At 35.7% G+C, this 20695-nt stretch overlaps 1 protein-coding gene across 2 annotated transcripts in view; it reads left to right on the top strand.

Moving 5' to 3' along the window:
• USP8 (ubiquitin specific peptidase 8) overlaps positions 1–20695 on the top strand; it is a 52805-nt gene that overhangs the window by 16164 nt on the left and 15946 nt on the right. For both annotated transcript variants that reach the window (XM_019968846.2, XM_070797555.1), the window contains 7 exons: positions 1873–2017; positions 7920–8005; positions 9773–9935; positions 12331–12373; positions 14098–14242; positions 18056–18218; positions 20351–20495. In XM_019968846.2, the coding sequence (XP_019824405.1) occupies positions 1873–2017; positions 7920–8005; positions 9773–9935; positions 12331–12373; positions 14098–14242; positions 18056–18218; positions 20351–20495 (890 nt within the window). The remainder of the gene's footprint in view (positions 1–1872; positions 2018–7919; positions 8006–9772; positions 9936–12330; positions 12374–14097; positions 14243–18055; positions 18219–20350; positions 20496–20695) is intronic.

Below are 20695 nucleotides of genomic sequence, written 5' to 3'. Positions count from 1 at the left end.
TAGAATGAACTGATACTCTTAAAGGTTACTGAAGATAATATGGGCTTTCAAAAAGATTTTTGGGTGGGGAAGGGGTCGGAAGAATGAGAGTGACTGGCCTACTTCTTGAGCCAAGTTGGTGTTGATGGGGTGATAGAGAAAGTAGCTCTGTTACACTCGCTTGGAATGATTTTCAAATAGGAAATAGTGGGAAGGATAAAACCATCTTGAAGCTTTCTCAGAGAGCTTCATCTAATTTTAAAATAGATAAATCTGTTTTAGCAGTGTCTGCTTTAGCTCTAGGACTACCCTGACCCCACAGGAAGTGGTATCTTGGAGGAACTTCCTAAATGTACCACCACAACTCACACTGTTACAATGTCATAGTACTAGTCTAGCGGATGCTAGAATCCTTTTAAGATGCGTGGCTGGTTCACTGGACTCACACAGGCATTGCAGCCGTCTCAGCTAGATCTGGTATGTATGGGCCCATGAGATTTACGTGCATCTTAGTGAAAAGAAATTTGGAAAAACCTAAGGGCTATTGCACCCACTCCTAAACTCTTAGAGAATCTCCTTACTAAGCTCTGGTTTGGTTTACCTCTATTCTAGGCCTTCACTGCTATGCTTGAGAGGGCATACACACTGACAGATTGTCCTTGTGTAGGACTGCCTTCCGTCTTAGAGACTGCTTTGGCCCCTGTTCCTTTCTGTGGTTTTCTAATTCCTTCACCTGACCAACTTCATCATTAATCCATGTCTCAGTCTTAGAGCATAGTTTGAAAAATATAGAAAACCGGATGCACTGCTTTGTAGAAATAAATTATTGATAAAGCATATCGTGTATAAGATCGGTATTGTAACTTGGTTGGTGAAACTTTAGTTGTAGGTGAATGAATTCCTCTTGTAGAAATGTTTGTTTTATTAATTTGCTTTCAGAGGACTGTTAAATCAGGAAAATGTCCTTAGAATGAATGCCATAGAATCCTCAAATTATTTTATTGAAGTGGAGTTTTAAGATGACATGTTTTTAGACTTTAAATCTCTTTTCCTTTTAGGGCCAGTGAATCATTCAGCTATTGTGTAGAAAACTCTAAAAGATTAAACTCATGTCCCCTTTCCTGGCTCTAGTTTCTTGGGTGGGGAGAATTTTACATCATGGTTAATTAGAAAAGAGTAAGGAGAATTGAAAAGTATTTAACTTTAAAATAGTAACTATTTTATCTCCCCTACTTCAATACGAGTAGTATACAGCTCTGTTGTAGAGTATGACTATTATATGGATGCTGGAGGACTGTTTGCCTCAGGATTATCTTTTGTAGTAATCTTTTAAAAACTAGTCTTAGCAGCAAAAGAGACACTGATGTATAGAACAGTCTCATGGACTCTATGGGAGAGGGAGAGGGTGGGAAGATTTGGGAGAATGGCATTGAAACATGTAAAATATCATGTATGAAACGAGATGCCAGTCCAGGTTTGATGCACGATACTGGATGCTTGGGGCTAGTGCACTGGGACAACCCAGAGGGATGGTATGGGGAGGGAGGAGGGAGGAGGGTTCAGGATGGGGAACACATGTATACCTGTGGCGGATTCATTTTGATATTTGGCAAAACTAATACAATTATGTAAAGTTTAAAAAAAAACAAAAAACTAGTCTTAGGTGCATTTTGAACAGTTTGGTGACATACAAAAAATTTAGGAAACGTAAGTATTTAATTGTAGCATAAGGGAAATTTTCATGTTGTATCCAAACTTATATCTAACTTTGTATCAATTCTGAAGTAGTGCAGTCTAAATTATGAAATGTATTGAGATTCTCTGTAGACTTTATACATGACTTTTTCCTCCCAGATGTCAAGTGTTATAATTATGTTTTCCTCTGATTTTAAGTTATGTACAGAGTGCCCTGAAGATCTTCAAGACTGCAGAAGAAAGCAGATTAGATCGTGATGAGGAAAGGGCCTATGTGCTATATATGAAATATGTGACTGTTTATAATCTTATCAAAAAAAGGCCTGATTTCATGCAACAGCAGGTACCCTTTATTTCTAAGCTTTTATTTGCTAAGTTATTATCACATGGTGGAGCTGTTGATCTCTAAAATTTTTAACTAACCCTGAAATTAAGCAGCAAATTCAAATTCTTCTGCAAGCAGAAAAAGCTAACTAAAGATTTACTTTAATTATTTGCAAGTTTATATGTGTGTGTGTGTGTACATACTCGCACTGTATACACACACTTCATTTGCTTTGCATTAGAACAAGTTTATAGCAACATACAGACTTGTAGTTAGTTTTCTGTTGTAATTATTGCCAGGTCAAATGGAAGGATTCAGTTTATTCATGCATTAAGTAAGAAATATATGACTGTAATACTTTTTCAAGAGTCAGGGTTTAGTCACTTGTTTTTATGTGATAGCTCTTGTATTTAATTGACATCATAGCCATATTAAAGATCTCAGCTTGCAAAATTAATGTTGACCGCTTCCATTTTTATATATTTATTATTTTCAGTCCTTTGAGCCAGGTGCCTTTCTTTGAATTTGCTGAAGCACCAGGAGGGATGGTGGGAGAGGTGTTAGTGGGTAAAGAGAATTTTTGGTTGGGATAAGTGTTGCTGGAGAAGATGATTGCATTTTTATCACACCAGAAACAAACGAAAGAAGAAAACAGAAACTGGGTTAAAGAAATGGGAAGAATATTGTGTTCATGGTTCTACCTTTAACGTAGGAATGATCTTGCTACTAGAGAATAGTAGCAAAATCCTGCTCATAGATTTCTTACCTGGTAGACAAGCCATTCTTGAATTAATATTGTGATTTTTACTTTGATTCACTAGTGGCAGAATTAGCTTGTTTCATTTAAATTGACTTATAGAAGCATAAAAAGAGAAGTTCTCTTACTCTTCAAAATAATCTTTTTTTTTTTTTGTCCACAGTAATGGGACTGATAATTTCTTTTGGTTGTGGGTTATGGGATAATTTTACTATTTTCTTTAATGGTGGCAAATGATTGCTGGTGTTTCTTCTCACCAGCAAAATTATGCTAGTAATCTTTACAGGGTTTTAGATCTAGCTTTGGAAAGGTAGCCCCTTGCATTTGGAGCTTCATCTTCCTGTCTAGAGGTGGGTGGAATGGTCCTGCCCTTGGAACATTCTTGAACATACTTACCTTCAGATAAAGATGGAGCCCTATTTTGCACCCTTTTTGATGGTTTTTACCATATCTGTTAAAAAGATGCTGCTTAGAACCAGTAAATAATTCATGTATTTAATACTTCCTGTCATCCCTGATGTGTTTCCTAACTCCACTGGAAGATTTCTGAAAATAACAATTATGTAATGGACATTTTACTCAGAGGGTCTTTGAGTCATGTTGTTTCTGCTCAACATAAAATTGAAGAAAAGCCATTCTGCTAAATACATACGTATGGGTTATGAAGGGCTACCCACAACTAAAAGCTTTGGCTTATTTATGAAATAATAAAAAAGAACCCAGTGCTGGAAGACCCTGGTGGCATCACAAAAACATCACAGACTGGGGTGGAACATACATGGGTTGGGATTGCGCTCTCTCACTTTGGGCTCCTGAGCAAGTTCCTTCATCTATCCTGAGCACCCCCAGTTCCTGTAAAGGGGAACTTCTTGGTGGGTTGCGGTAAGAATCAGAGATAAGTCTTGTATTATCATTCCTATCATACTGTAAGTATTCTATAAATATTGGATGGGTGATTGAATAAATGGTGGCAGTTATTCTGCTTATTTCTATTGTAAACATGTTTTATTCATTAAAACATAAATCTGAATTCTGTCAGAAATATAAAAAAGATACTGAAAGATTTGAAGATTTGGAGAACTGCGGTAGTTTTGGTGTCTGCGTTTTTGTCTTTTGTGGTAGAGCCAATTTTTTTATGTACTTACTTAACTTTTGCTTTATTTTTCTAACTTAGTGGTTACTTTTTTTTCTTTGACAAGATTGGGAGTGGTTATGTATTTACTTTTTTTTTTTTTAAAGCTTGAAGAGGTTGGAGTAAATTTTAATCAGTTAGAAATTTTTCCATTTCCACAGAGTATCTGTTGCATTTCTGAAGAATGTATCATTAATAGTTGAAAGTGGCAGGACTTGTTCAGGTGAGGAAGCTCCCTGCAAAGGCTCAAGTAACCCAAGCTTTTACTTCATATGCTGCAGATGTTCAGTTCTTGGTTTTCTGTAAAGGGATTGTTTTTTTCTATTTGCTCTGTCTGGGGTACCACATCTGCTTCAGTCGTAGAACTGTTTTTTGTTTCATTTAGCTCAGCTTCTCTGGTGCAGTTTAAGTATATGAAGTATTAATTTTAGTAACTACATATTTTCTGGTTTTCATCCTTTAAATCCAAGCCTTCTTCAGAAACTTAAACATTTTTCACTGGTTTTACACCAAGATTTAGAGAAAACTTGTTAATGTAGCAAGTTCAATAGTAGAAAACATGTTTATTATTTATTCATTGACAAATATCAGTTTATGAACAATTTTTTAGGGTTATCTGAAAAAAAGGGAAGGCAGATACACTGAAAATATTAGTACAGCAGAGTCTAGATGCAGTTAGAATATTTTTATTCCTTTTTAAAAAAATTTTTTTACATCTCCATGGTGATCTTGATAATTAATCCTAAATATTATTATTAGTAAACCATTTTGTTCGGGAAGCATTAGAATTGCTTGAATTTGTGTGTTCAGGAATAGGTAAACCAAGAAGCAAATGCTTTTAGTTGTATAAGTATTGGACATTTTTTTCATTATTCTGCTAATTATCAATGCTATTGAAAAGTTGGAAAAATGTTATACTTACTTGAGCTGTGTTCCTTTAAGAGCACAGAGAGAGATAATTATTGACAAGAAACCTCACTGATATTAGGGGAATGTCTTCTGGGAGTTTTTAACAGCCATGCCCAAACATAATTTTTTCAGCATTTCAACAGTGTTAAGTCAGGCTTTTAAATGAGTTCATACCAAAAAATTAACAAAGCAACTCATAGTGTTTTTTTGGTTGTACTTTATATTTTGTTTTTATCAGAGAAATGTTAATGATTATATTTTATTTTCTCTTAAAGTAGTACATCAATAGTCAGAACATTGTGATAATGGAAGTAATTCCACTTCCCTTCCACTACAATTTTTAGTTGATATAATGTTGAATAAACTATACTTTTATTAAAATTACATGGTGAATGCCCTTTTATTTATTTAATCTAGAAGAATAAAATCAACTAAAATACAATCTGCTTTTAGGTTAGATAGACATATGATAGTTGTTATCAACAAATTTATCCTACCAGCTCTTCCATAACTTTTGAGTACAATATCATTTGTGATGAATTGTGCTAGTAGGCTCTGTTTGCAAAGTCATAGTGATAAGCTGTGGCGAATTAGTTCCATTACTTAGTTAGTTGAGTCTCACTATACTACTGTCATGTCAAACCAGCCGTGATTTGAAAATATCTCTGATTGCAAGATCCAGTGAATGTCCCCTTAGGGAAGTGATTTTTTTTTTTAAACTTCATTGTACTTGTTAATAATTTATGTACTAAACCTGTGTGTGTGTGTCTGTGTGTGTTTTAACGTAGATACATAGATTATATTATTGATGATTTATTTCCTGGCATTTGATTTTTTGTTATGGTTTCCTCAAGTGTAAAACTTGTTTTATGTCTACAGTGATTTACCTCCAGTTGGGAGGTAGGTAGGTATAAAATACAGGTAGAAGGAAACATCGGAGAAGGCAAAGGCACCCCACTCCAGTACTCTTGCCTGGAAAATTGCCGGGGACCAGCCCCGGCTGATCCAGGGTATTCGAAGGAGAGACGGCATAGGCGAGGATCAGGATACAATAGCTTCAATTAGATATTAATTAAAGATATAAAGAGTAATAGAATAAGGATAGCTCAGTAGGAAAATTCAGTGGAGAAAAGAGGCTGAGTAGCTTGGTTTACGCGGGAGACCAATAAAACTTCAAGACAAGAAGTTTGCACCACTTACGTAGGCCGCAGGCGTCCTTCCGTTCTCCCGAAGGAGAGGAGACACTGAGGCCTCCCCGGTCGGATCTTAGAAGCCCAGGCATAATTAGTAAGCATGGTGGGTTCCGCGCTCCAGATGGAGACTCAACCAGAGTGAGAGAGAGAGCGACATGGGGAGACCAGTATTTCGAGAAACTGATCCCAATTCTTTATTTTCCAGAGTCTGTTTTTATACACTAAGATGTTATACAAAAGTCACGTGGGGACAGCAGTCCTGACTTTTATTAAAGTCAGGTGCTTCACACAAATGTATACAGAGGTCTTAGGGGTGTTACATCATCTTCTGGCCAGGGGGGCCTGCTGACAATTTACGACCCTCTCCCTGTGACAGCGGTCAGTCAATCAGGACACTTATTTCTCCAGGGCTGATTATTCTCAAAACAGACGCCACCCAAGTAAAGTTACACTCCTACAGGGTGAGGGTGTAGTGGGTTTTAGTTAAGGAAAGAATTTACTTAGCCTAAGGTCTAACGTGATTAATATCAAAGGTTAATACTTATTTTTTCTATATATTCATTAATGTGTGTAAGGGCAGGGGATGTGGAGACTTAGCAACAAACATTGGCTCAACAAATGAAAAACCCTTCACCAATACAATTTCTAATCAGCCCATTATACTTATACTAATAGTTTTCTAACTTTTCTAAGGAACCTGTTTTTAGAAGGTTTAAAGCATCTCGTGCCTCTCACGGTTGGGAGGCTGTGAGCAATCACATGCGGCCGGACAAGCCTGTCAGGCAGGCTAGAGAACCTTCAGAGGAGTTTGTAAGTTAAAACACTCTTATCATGCCCAGGAATTATTATTAACTGGAGCTCTAGGTTAACTCCTTCTCCGAAAGAGGTGGTGGGGGACAGCCCCCCGTAAAGTCAGAGGTGTAGGTAAGAGCACAAAGTAGTAAAGTAGGCAGGCTCTGGTAATGGGGGTAGATGCTCGAGGAGTTCCAGGGGGACTCCTGAGGCTCGATCCCGCCTTTGCGTATGTCGAGCCTCATTCCTCATGACCTTTGTCATGGGCGGAGTACCTCACTCTGGCCCCCAACAGAAAATCCCATGGATGGAGGAGCCTGGTAGGCTACAGTCCATGGGGTCGCTAAGAGTCGGACATGACTGAGCGACTTCCCTTTCACTTTTCACTTTCATGCATTGGAGAAGGAAATGGCAACCCACTCCAGTGTTCTTGCCTGGAGAATCCCAGGGACGAGGGAGCCTGGTGGGCTGCTGTCTATGGGGTTGTGCAGAGTCAGACACGACTGAAGCAACTTAGCAGCAGCAGCAGCAGAAGGAAACATCTCAGTTTAAAATAAGAAAAATGGTGCACTGGGACGACCCAGGGCGGGGGGAGGGGAGGGAGGTGGGAGGAGGGTTCACAATGTGGAACGTGGGTATACCTGTGGCGGATTCATTTTGATATTTGGCAAAACTAATACAATATTGTAAAGTTTAAAAATAAAATTAAAAAATAAATAAATAAAATAAAATAAGAAAAATGCTATGCTGTAGATCGGTATAGAATTTGCTTTACTGCTTCTGAGACTAAAAAAACTAAGTAACAAATTTACAGTAGGAAAATATATATTGCTTCTAAAATATGTAGTTTGCTTTTTTGGCACTTATTCATAAGCAATGAAAATAGTATTTACACTCCTTAAAGATGTGTTACCAAGTACTTACTTTTAAGCATACTAATGATATGAAGAAATATTTTTGAAACAACTGGAGAAGTCATGCATTAATGTAGGTTTAAAGTTTTACAAAGGATTTTATTCAGTCGTCATATTTTTATCTAAACTTGTTTATATACACAGCATGATTTTCTGTTTTAGCATTAGTGCTATGTGCAGTAGCTAGTACCAACAGTATGAAATGGTTTTCATATAATTTTAGGACCACTTTCATTCTATACTTGGACCTGCAAACATCAAAAAAGCTATTGAAGAAGCTGAGAGACTCTCTGAAAGCCTTAAACTCAGGTATGGACACTATTATGAAATCTTTAGAAAAATGTATATTTAGAAGATAAAAATAATGTTTAGAATTTGTTCATTTATATATGACCATGCATATAAATTTCAGTTCCTGGGGAAAAAGTCTTACTTGTGTGTTACCATTAATATTCTTTACTGAAAATTTTAAATGTTTAGACTGATACATTGTTAAGATAAGCATTGGTGTATTAGATTATAACTCAAGTCCATTTTTTTCTAAGTTTCTGACAGGATTCTTCAGAAAAACATGATTTTCTCATATGCTTCATGTTGCAGTGACATGTTGTAACACCATATGTTTCAGTTTTTAGTCATTAGTCACTCTTTAAATAACAAAATTAAAAGGGAACTATTTTTAATTCACTATTTTTTCTCAATGGATTTTCAGTACTTAGATCAGTTAATAGCACCAACCTATTATAGTTAAACAGGTTTTCCCTTGCTATCTGAAAGTAAAGTGTTCTGTGAAACCATACCTAAGCTGAAATGGCAGAGGGCGAAGAAGCAATACCTTAGAAGACGTCTTGTTACCAGATGCACAAAACAAATAATCGAGGTACAGCACAGATGCTCACAGACACAGTGCAAAGTTATAACAGTTTGGTGCTGAGATGCTAGTGTAGTTCCTGGGGAAGGAGCTTGGCAGTGCCAGCTCTGCCCAGGGTGTACACTACTTCTCTAACAGCTTGCTGAAAAAAACTGCTAAGCACTTGTTTTTCATTTTTCACCTTTTTCTATAAGTGAAAATCATCTTCAGATTTGTTTCAGTTAGTAAAAACAGGTACTCATGTATACTGCTAAGTCACTTCAGTCGTGTCCACCTCTCTGTGACCCCATAGACGGCAGCCCACCAGGCTCCGCCCTCCCTGGGATTCTCCAGGCAAGAACATGGGAGTGGGTTGCCATTTCCTTCTCCAATGCATGAAAGTGAAAAGTGAAAGGAAAGTCCCTCATTCGTGTCCGACTCTTCCCGACCCCATGGACTGCAGCCTACCAGGCTCCTCCGTCCATGGGATAAGTCTTTTGTAAAAGTGAAGTGGCATAAAGAAAACTTTGGAAAAGCAGGGATACTTGTATACATCATAGCCTTTACTTAGACATTATCTTTTCCAACTAATGTGTTCCCTTGGTCCTTTCCAGAATTGCTAATCTTGGGGTTGAAATATGTTAAGGTGGATGAAATCATTTAGAATCACTATTCCCTTTCTCCTTTAGCCAGTTAATCAACCAAGTAGAATTAGAGTTTCTTCTAATTTTGGGATTACCCATTATTGTTTACTCTTGTATTGCCTAGATTTACCTAATCATACTACTAATAGCAATAATCATGTTCTTTATTCCTCGATCTTTGGGGCTTTAGGTTCTTTCACTTATTTAAAGTCTGTACTTTTGTATTTTGAGGTATTGAATAATAAGGCTTTATAGTTAGCTTTAGGATTTTAGAACTGTAAATCCTTTGAAAAGGAAATGGCAGCATATTTGAATCTTCAAAGGATTGAAATTAGTGAGAGGCAAAGAGCAAAAAGAATATTAAACAACTTCCACGTGAGAGCATAGAGTATCTTTTCAAGCTTTTTGAGCAATTTGAAATAAATCTACAGAGGGCAAATTTGTGATTTGTAACAACACTGGCGGAATTGAATTTCAGTTGAAAGAATACAGCCATAAAATATTTCAAGGTGAGGAACTGGATATGTTTTACTTTCCACCATTATGCCAATAAAAGACATCTTGACTTCTTTTTTCAACTAGATATGAAGAAGCTGAAGTTCGGAAAAAACTTGAAGAAAAGGACAGACAGGAGAAAGAGCAGCTACAGAAACAGAAAAAGCAGGAAGCAGAAAGAGAGGATGATAGCACATCAGATAAAAGTTCTTTGGAAAATGTACTGGATGCCAAAGACAAAACCCAAAAGGTATTTCAGGTTTATTCTGTGAGCTAGAAAGACTGGTTCTTCTTGTCACGTGATTTGCGTAAGAGGGATTGAAATACCACTCACTGTGTCTTTTCTTTTTAGGCAGTAAGGATAATATTTAATGGGTTTTCACTAGAAAGTGAATTAATTAATTCTAGCTTTAGTAGATTCCAGATTTTTTTTTGATGCTTCTACAGAAATATGTTGTGTATATTATTAGGTTTTAGCAGTCATTATAGACTTTACTAGAGTTGTGGAAAGGGCATTTGAACTGTGATTCAGTATATCTGAGTTCGGGTCCCATATCAAGTCTTGCTTAACTGTTTTGGGACTTAGTTTGGCCAATGAAGGTCTTAAAATAGATGATCTTTAAGGTCTCTCCTTTTTAATAAATGTAATTTACATTAGGGAAAGATTGGGTACACTGTTTCTTTGGTATGAAACCTTTTTTCTATTCTTATTTTTTCCCTTTTACTTTTTCTTCTTTTCTCTGTCCCAGGTTCCCCTTCCTCTTTGCCTTCTTCTGGGTTCCATTTTGTTCAACGATTACTTGTAGTTTTTTCAGCTGTATCATTTGTTTGCCAGAAACTGTTAGTGATACCTACCAGTTATCAATATAACTCCCTGCCTTTAACCTCCTCAGAAGCTATTCTTTGTAAAATATAATTCCTTAAGCACGTTTGAAATTCATGTAAAATTTTCTGCTTTAATTTTTCCTAAGCATTTTGTAGCTTTCACCTATCATTTGTATGTGGGTCATCACTGATTTCATTAAGAAGTAGTAGTTGAATTGCTTCTGATAGTGGGTGAGGTACTATGTAAAAAGAAGTGAAGAAATCCAATCTTTTGATTTTAGGAACTCATAATGTAAGATAAATAGTACTGCTGTAGAGACATACTCATTTATAGGTCAAATGGCTAATAAAAAAAAAGTCAAGATTCCCAAGACTTATATGAAAGGAACTTTTAAACTTTGATTTTGCTGCTTTTCCAACAGCGAGGCTATCTTTCATTACTTTTACTTTTGTTTAGTCTTTTTATATTGAAAAGAGAATACAATTAAATTCTGTTAACACAGCTTCAATAATCAACTAACGTTTGCTTTGGTTTTTATCTGCACCTCTTCTTTCTTCAATCAAATTCTGGATGACATATCATGTTACCGCTAAGTATTTTAGTGTGCATCTCAAAGAAAGGACCGTTTTTCTTAATAACTACCATGTTGTTTTCCTACCTCACAAAATTAACAATAACTCCCTGATATAAAATAAAGCCCAGTCTAATATTTACCCACTTGTCTCATGATTTTTTAGAGTTGATCGGTTTGAATCAGGATCCAAACAAGGTCCACTCATTTTCTTTTGGTTGCAATGTGTCTTAAGTCTCTATAGCATCCTGTACTTGAGTCTCCTTCTCATTTTTCATTTCTTGCATTTGGCTTTTTAATACTAGATCAGTTCTATAAAATGAACCACATTCTGGATTTATCTGATTACTTCCTCCTTGTGTCACTTAGCTTGTTCCTCTGTCTCCTATATTTCCTGTAGGCTGGTAGTTCAGCCTAAGAGCTCAGTTAGATTCAGGTTCAGTTTTTTTTTTTTTTTTGACAAGAATGCTTATAGGTGATACTGTGTACTTTATATTATATCATATTAGGAGGCACATAATCTACATTTCTTTTTTTACTTTTAGTGATGCAGAAATAGATCTATAAATTCTTGTGGGTCCTTAGTTTTCCCATCTGCAAAATAAGTTAGTACTTTAGAGCAGGGGTCCACAGCCTCTGGGATCTAATGGCTGATGATCTGAGTGGAAGCTGACATAATAATAATAGAAATGAAGTACACAATAAATGTAATGCACTTGAATCATCCTGAAACCATCCATACCCCCGCCCTGGTCCATGGAAAAATTGTCTTCCACGAAACCAGTCCCTGATGCCAAGAAGGCTGGGGACTACTGCCTTAGAGAATTATCCCATTTTATCTTGGTTAGGAAATACAAATTTTGTATTAATTCATTTTCCTTTAAGTCTATACTGGAGGATGCTGAAGGGAATGGAATTTTTATTTCACTGTAAGAAGTGCTGTCTTGTTAAGTTAAAGACTAAGTTTCTCTAATAATTTGTGCTTTGAAATTATATTTCACCTTTAACTGGAGAAAAATTTGAGGAAATGACGTATGAATGTGATGTTACTAGTTGTTTCAGCTGTTGTCAGAGTAGCCTGCTAATGCCGTTACTGTTCATCTGTATTTTTATAAAATGCCAATACCCTGCACATTGCATTTTCTAGAAGGCTTTCAGTTTCAAAGAAGTATTAAAAGTTGGACTTTTTCTTTCTGTAAAAATTTTTGTTTCTATTAAAGTTGAAACTTTTTTTTCCCTATGAAATAGATAAATGGTGAAAAGAGTGAAAAAAATGAGACTACAGAGAAAGGTAAGTGTGTTCAGAAAGAGAGAGTTTTTAGGTTATTGAGATCTCTTGATCTCAGATTTTACACAGTGAGATCTTAGCATTTCGTTTCATCTATATGTGAGCTTCTATCATTTTTCCTAACTTGTACAGTAATACTGAAAATGCACTATAGTCTATACTTAGATATCATAGGGAATATTTTTGGTAATATACATTTGAAAACATCAAAATTACAGTTGGTACTTGTCATTTTTACCCCCCAAGATGTACCTTAGCATAGTGGGTGAGAGCCTGGACTCTCAGAAGTCAGACTTCTCAGATTTGAGTACACTCTTCTGAGTTTCACTTTGAGCTTATTACTTCGCCTTTCTACTTCAGTTCCCCACCCCCCCACCCCTGCCCCCATACGATGGGGATAATAATTGCATCTATTTCTTAGGGTTATTGTAAGGAGTGATCGAGTTAATGCCTGTGATACTCTTAGAACACAGTAAACGTCATATAAGTAACTGTTAGTACTTATGACTCTGAGTGGTAGACTTAATTATTCAAAGCCTCTTTCATTCCCCTCAAAAAAAATCTGAACCAGTAATTTGGATGTTATCCATAGGTGGTGTTGACGTGCCAGTAACAAGGGTGTGACCTAAACAATAAGACTTAGGCAGTTACCTAAGTTTTCCTCTCTCAGAAAAGATTTAACTTCAACAGTGATTGTTTGTAACACTAAAATTATCTATTTAAAATATTGCCATACAACAGTTTAAAAAGTAAAACTGAGTGTAGTGAGGTACCTTCCTGAAAGCTGTTACCAATTCATTCTAAGATAGTTTTTATCCATATGTTCTTTTCTATCTCACCCTGCTTAGATTTTACCCTTCTTGGTGGTTTGTTTTCACCCTTTGGACTGTTTTGCTGTCAAAGTGATCTTGGTGGTTAGAAAAGGAAGTAAGATGGTTATTAGCAACTGGGTATTTTAGCTTTGGCGGTAGCGTGACTATGTTCTTCACACAGGTGAAATAGTTCTGTATGTATTTAAGCCTCCTGGTAGTACTTTGTAATCTTCACTTCAGGTGGTAGAACCTGGAAGGAAAATAGCAACATAGGGAGTATTTATTTTTGCTAAATATTAAAGGGCTCAATATTAAACATTTTATGCTTAAGGAGCCCTGTGGGCCTTGCATGAAAGCAGCCATAGACAATGTAAACAAATGAGTGTAGCTGTGTTCCAATGAAAACAGGTGACCGTGGTTAACCAACCCCATGTGGGACACAGATAACAAACTTTTGGCTTATTATTCTAGGAAATCTACAAGGTTTTCAGATAGCCCCGAAAAGACCCCAAGGAGACTTTTAAAAAATTTAGAACCTTTCAAGAACTTTTGATTCATAAATTTTTTTTTCTGGTTGACATTTCTCAAATGACTTAATTTTTTAAACTAGAATATTTTCATGAGACACATATTATTAATATTTTATACAGCAACAGAGCCAACACCAGATGTAGTTGTAATATTCACCAGCAAGTTTTGGTATTTAAGTCTTTATAAAAAGGCTTTGAACTAGTTTCTTGATAAATGCCAAAAGCAAATTGTGTATAAAGTTAGTTTAAAAGGTAATAAATAATGTGATGGGACAGCAAGTATACGACACTTCCAGGAAAACTATGCTTGCCGTGTGGTCAGTGATATGACAGCACATGGAGCTGGGTGCTTCTTGTCACTTACATTGTCTCTCTCAATTCCAAGGAGCAATCACAGCGAAGGAGCTATACACAATGATGATGGATAAAAACATCAGCTTGATTATAATGGATGCTCGGAGAATGCAGGATTATCTGGATTCCCATATTTCAGATTCTCTCAGTGTTCCTGAAGAAGCCATCAGTCCAGGGTGAGTCATTGTATATTTAGATAAAATGGTAAGCTGTGGACAGTAGTAAATGTTGCAACTTAGCATCCATGCTAAATGTGGGTCTTTTCTTTTCCTGTGGTCCTTTTCATTCTTCGTTCCTCAGTGGCACACCTTACGCTTTCTGTGGGGTAGTGTAAAAGACATTCCGTTCAGCTGTTGTTTCCTGTCTGTGGCATTTGGAGCCTTATTAGAAGAGGAATGAAACTGCTTTTGTGTGTCTTCTTTCCCCAGGTGTTTGTTGAGTAATTGCTCCTGTTTTTTATTTTTGAGCTTGTGAATCATATCTACAAAACTGACTAAACTGATAAACTAGTTGAATTGTTTTCTGTTTTTAAGTTCCCCATACTATTACCTGTGGTAAGAGATACACAAATACTTTCTTGAAGAAGTAGCAGGTTAGCTAAGTGATTAAGGAAAAAATACGGGTTCTAAAATCAGGCTGTGTTCAGACTGTGTAACTCTGTCACTTATTAGCTACATTACTTCTAGCTAGTAATCTAACCTCTCTAAGCCCATAGTACCACCTATCTGAGAAGTTTTGAGAAGTTTAAATGACAGATTTTACATATGCATACATTTAGCACAGTGTCTGGCACTAGTAAGGACCTACTAATCTTTTTCTTTCTTTTTTTAAAAGCCTTTAACCTGTAAAAGAATTTAAAGTCACTTGCATGAATATATTGTATATTAGAAACTATTATTATAATAGTGACAGAGCTAAAACTCCAGTTCCATGGCTATTTTCATTATTATGAGTGTTATAAAAATTATATAACTTCTCTAGGTCTTAGTTTATGCTACTGAATTAGTTAAAATCTACGGTGTAACTTAAGGAATCTTAAAAAGATACATTTTTAAAGTTCGGTAATAAAATTTGCGCAGTTTCTAGCACATTGCTGAGGCTTATAATTGCTCAACCTGAAGAATAGAGTACTTTGCAAATATGCTATTTAAAAATGAGATTAGAAAGAAAGACAAAGTGGGGGAAAGAAGAAAAAAAATTTTTAAATAAAATAAGAACTTTTTAAAAAGGAAAAAAATGAGATTAGAGTGCATAGTCTAATCAAGTAGGTATGAATATTTTTTTCTAGGATTTTAAAAGACAGAGTTATGATTAATCTTCAATGGTCTTACCTATACTAACAGAACGCTGGTGACTTTTGTTGAGTTTAACTGTTTCCCAAAATGCAAGAATTTGACTAATGTGAAACTCAAGGTGAGTTTAGATTGAAGACTGAAGATCAATGAATTGCATACCAAGAAAATGATTACCTTTTAATTTCTGTTTCAGTCCTTCTGAATTAGTTAAAAGATGTTTCAGTTGGTGCTAGCTTTCCTTTTTAGTATTTGTTAATATCCCCTTCTTGCCAGAGGGCAGGCCTCAGAGTTCTCTACAGGTAACAGTATCTACAGCTAGCTGGTGGTGAATACCTATTTTACTAGTATTGTATACATACAAAACCACTTTTATCCTAAGTATTTAGCCCAGTCAGTTTTCAAAAACTGAATGTATCCATTTAGCTAGTGTCTGGACCAAGAAACAGAACATTACCATCACACTAGGAGGCCCCCCTTATGCTACCTATCTGTGGCTATCCATATACCCCATCCACCCAAGGGAACCACCAACAGATTTGTTTTTGTAGTTTCTATAAATGGAATTATACAGTCTAAAGTCTTCAATGTCTGGCTTCTTGTACTTGACCTTGTGTTTGTGAGAGTCATGTATATTATTGTGTGCGGTTGTAATTTGTTTATTCTCATTGCTCTTTGGTGATCTATTATGTGAACATAGCATAATTCACTGATCTGTTTTATTTACTTTTAGGATTATCCTTTATTTATTGGACATGATGCTGTTTTTTCATGCATATAGGAACATACACTTTCCTGTTAAAAACAATTCAAGTAAAGTTTTACTTTCAATTAAATAGTTAAAACATTACACAGTAGACAAAGGAGAGCAGAATTGTAGCAACTTGTGAAGGGGGTACCTGAAAGACTGGAGTTTGAGGAGTACTGACTGATTTTATTGTTTTCTAAACTAGAGTTCTAAAGAATACTAATGAGTTTTTAGACAAAGTGTATTTAGGCAAATATATCCTTAGAGTCAGAAATTGTCCTTAAGAATATCATGTTTCAGTTTTCCTCCTCCTTTGTTGACCAAGCATCCTTTTAATCTCTAATCTTTGTATATCAAGTGGGACTTAACTATAAAACAGTATTTTATATTTCTTTTTTTCCCCTTATTTCCTAGAAGATATGGTAACCAACATTATTATATAGGAACAGGATTTTTTTCTCTTAAATTATCTAAACCATTTAGTTTTACTTAGAATACAAGTTTCTGCCCAGGTTGACAACATCACCAGTTAAATACTGAAATGCCTTGTTAGGAATAATGTGGAATTCCTTACCTGGAGGTACAAATCTCTATTATTCATTCCATCATTTCAGCAGATATTTACTGAGCATTCATGATGGGCTGAGTTACTGTGGTTCTAAGAGCTGGGGCTAAATCACTGAACAGACAGGAATCTTTGCTTCGTGGAGCTTATGTTTTAACAGGATGGTAGGATAGGTGAGACAGACAATAAAGCTTAAAATGTACATCTGCCACTGATAAGTGCTATGGAGATGATTGTATTAAGTGTGTATGTTGGGGTGAGTATTACACATTTTAATCCATGAACGTTTCATGGAGAAGCTATCCCTCAGCTAACCTTGATATAAGGGAAATGAGTGATGCACTTACCTGAGGAAAAAGGGTTCCAGACAGAGGGGACAGTAGGAGCAGAGGTGCTTAGGCAGGAGCATGCCTGCAAAAACCAGGAATCACAAGGCAGCGAAGAGTGCAGTGGAGTTGAGGGGAATAAGTTAGTTAAGCAGGGATAAGGATGTTCAGGTAATAGGATTTGAGGTAGGAGCCATGCATCGGGCTCTTCAGGTAAGAATTTAAGCTTTTGTGTGAGCGAAGGAGGAAGTGAAGAACGTGCTTTAGTGTAGACTTGGTATGATTCACAGATGATGATGTAGTAGGCAGCACAGCACAACAGTTAAGAGTGTACACCTGAGCTAGCGGCAACTGTAACCTTGGATACTAACCCCTTTGTGCCGCAGTTTCCCCATCTATAAGGATAATGCCTATTTTATAGGAGTATAGTGAGGATCTAGTGAGAGTCAATGAGAATAAAACATTTAGAATAGCACCTGGCATATGGTAAATGCTGTATGTGTTTGTTAAATAAGCATTTTGGTATTTGGTTACTTTAATTACCTGTATAGGTATAAGAGAACTGAAATATAAAAGTGTTACCCCCTCTCCTCCATTATTTATATTTGACTGAGATGTAGTCAAATGAGTTCCTATGTTTTTATTTTTTGCCTCCCCACCCCTTTTTTTAATATTAAGGGTCAAGTGAGTCTGTTTCTTTCAGTCTCTAATAATTACTAAAATATATTTTAATATTATGCATTAGTGAAGGTGTTAAACATTTTAGGCTATTCTTAACATATAGTCTGACCTTAGAAAGGAAGCTGTCTTAAAGTTTGCTATGATATGAGGAGTTCCCTGGCGGTCCAGTGGTTAGGACTCTGCTTTTATTGCCAAGGGCTCTGGGTTCAGTCCCTGGTTGGGGAATTAAAATCCCAGAAGCCCCATGACATGGCCAAAAAAGAAAAAACGTTTGCTATGGTATGATAAAGACTGTAGAACAAAACTTGGTGTCTTATAATAGTATATTAGGACCTCTCATCTACTTTTGCCCCAATACAAATGTTAATACATTTCAGAGTCACTGCTAGTTGGATTGAAGCAAACCTCCCAGATGATTCTAAAGACACATGGAAGAAGAGGGGGAGTGTGGATTATGTGGTCCTTCTTGACTGGTTTAGTTCTGCAAAAGATTTACAACTTGGGACAACTCTACGGAGTCTGAAAGATGCACTTTTCAAGGTTAGCAAGTTTCCTTGTTAGTTTACTGTAATTGCAAGCCTTCTCTGGTTGTTAGAAGGGTATGTTGACTAGTTGATTATCTTAACGACATCAAGACCCATCATGCTTTGGTTGTAGACTTTTAAAAAATTCAAATTTAAAAGACTAGTTTTGAATAACCCAATAATATTAAAATTATCTTAATAGGATAATTAGAACTTTCAGAAATGTAAATTATTTAGAAAATGCTGTTTTTGTTATGAAACATAAAGGAAGAAATCACTAAGAAAAAAAGACTGATAGATACGACAATAAAATAAAAACTTAGGTGTGAAAAAATGTACCGATTTGAAGGCAGAAGGTAAAAATATTTGCAACAGATATGGCACTGATTTAGAACACCTAAAATCTGAAGAGTTTTTGCAAATAAATACAATTACTTAAGATAAAATGCTGAAGTAAGTAGTAGACACAGATAGACATAGATAGAAGATGTGAAAGTGACAAGACATAAAAATACCAGCATGCTAGTAATCAGAAATGCAGATCCAAACAGTTACTGTCACTGTCTCGATCAGATTAACGGAGATAAAAATAATACTTGGTTTAATATGTTAAATTATTGAATAGCACTAAATGCTGGTAAGCATGTGGTAAGAATAAAACTCGGTGTGCTGGTCGGAGGGTCAGTTGATGGAACATTGTCCTCCAGGACAGCGGTCTTAAAAGCCTTGAAACAATCATGCTTCAAAGTAGGAAATTGCAGAATATACCCAGGTATAGGCTGATATATGAAATTGCCAGTATTTACCTACTTTTCACTAAAAAAGTGACAGTTTCATAAAGGTAAGCCTAAGGTACCTGTAAGTTTAGTGTATGATAAAGATGACATAACAGATCAGTGAGGAAAAGATGGATTGAAATAACTGGTTTGAGGAGAGCTGGCTAGCCTGTAAGTAAAAGAAAGAGGATCTCTGCCTTATTTCTTAGACCACACTAGATTCCAAATGGGTAAAAGACATAAATATGTTGAATCAAACAATGAACTACCAGGAAGAACCGTTGATAAATGTTTTTATTACCTTGATGCTGAACCAAAGAGGCTCATATATTTGACTGTACTGAAAATACCACAAATAAAAAGTCAGAGGAAATATTTGTAACAAGACAAAAACCTATTTTCCTTAATACTCAGAGTACATTCACTGTTTACTAAGAAAAATAGCAGTCTGTAGAAAAATGGGCAAAAGATGAGATTAAGCCATAGACTATAAAGGGTTACTAAATGTATTAAAAGATGTTAAACTTCACATATAAATGCTAATACAACTCATTGTATGTCCCCCAGTTTGGTAAAAACTATAAAGACTTACAATGGGCGTTCTCATACACTGATGGTAAATCTGTATATTGACATTGCTTTTTGAAGGGCAGTTTGATGGCATCTTTTAAGCCAATGGTTTTAGGAAATTATTGTACAGAAATACACAAACATATTTTTAAAAGTTCATTTCAAAGATGAGCAATATGTATTAAAAGCCTTAAAATGTTCTTGGCCTACCCTCTTTACTTCTGGGAACTTTTCCTAATGGAGTCAATTAGGCATATGTATAGGATCTTTAGCATTTATCTCAGCATTTTTTATAATTAGGAAAAATAATAATTGTTGAAACAGTTGATTCAGTTTTGGTGTGTGTGTGTGTATGTGTCTGTATAAAACAGAATATTATCTGGTCATTACAGATGATGATATAGCTCTTTATGGATAATAGATGATCGTATAAAAGAAAAGCAGCATAAGTTTCATTATTTAAAAAATGAAAAAGTATATATAGAAAACAGTAAGAATAAACTAAAATGTTGGAGTGTTATTTCTGGGTGATGAGGTTATATCACAGAAGATTTTTATTGTATGTTAAGTTGTGTTCCTATTTTTCTTTTAAGATCATGGATTACTTGTGTGATTTTAAAAACCCGATCTATCCATTTGTTTCATTAAATGCTGAATTTTGAATTCAGCTGTCTCTTTTTTTTGGTAATCATTGATAAGAAATGGATCTTTTAAGAACAGTTTAATATTCAGGTTTGTTGTGTTTTTAGCTGTCAAGAGACTGCTGCCATATTATTAAACATACTATTTCCTTATTTTATAGTGGGAAAGTAAAGCTGTCCTGCGCAGTGAACCTTTGGTTTTAGAAGGAGGCTATGAAAACTGGCTCCTTTGTTATCCACAGTATACAACAAATGCTAAAGTTACGCCACCCCCACGAGGCAAGAATGAAGAGGTGTCTGTCTCATGTATGTATGTGAAAATTTTTGTTTAAAATTGCTTTGGTAAAATTTTAAACATTTTCTGTTCTCAGGGTAGTGTTCTTGGTTGTGTGTGCATTTGTCCTGTTAGATAGCAGTTGCTTTTAGGCATAAAAAAATACAAGATGTCCACAGTCTGAAAGTTAATGTTTATCAATTCATTAAGACTGTTGTGGTTGTCACTGCTT

The sequence above is a fragment of the Bos indicus genome, chromosome 10, assembly GCF_029378745.1.
Source record: "Bos indicus isolate NIAB-ARS_2022 breed Sahiwal x Tharparkar chromosome 10, NIAB-ARS_B.indTharparkar_mat_pri_1.0, whole genome shotgun sequence".
Taxonomy (NCBI): Eukaryota; Metazoa; Chordata; class Mammalia; order Artiodactyla; family Bovidae; genus Bos; species Bos indicus.
Note: the sequence above shows the minus strand (reverse complement) of the source record. Positions and strands in the feature narration are given on the sequence as shown.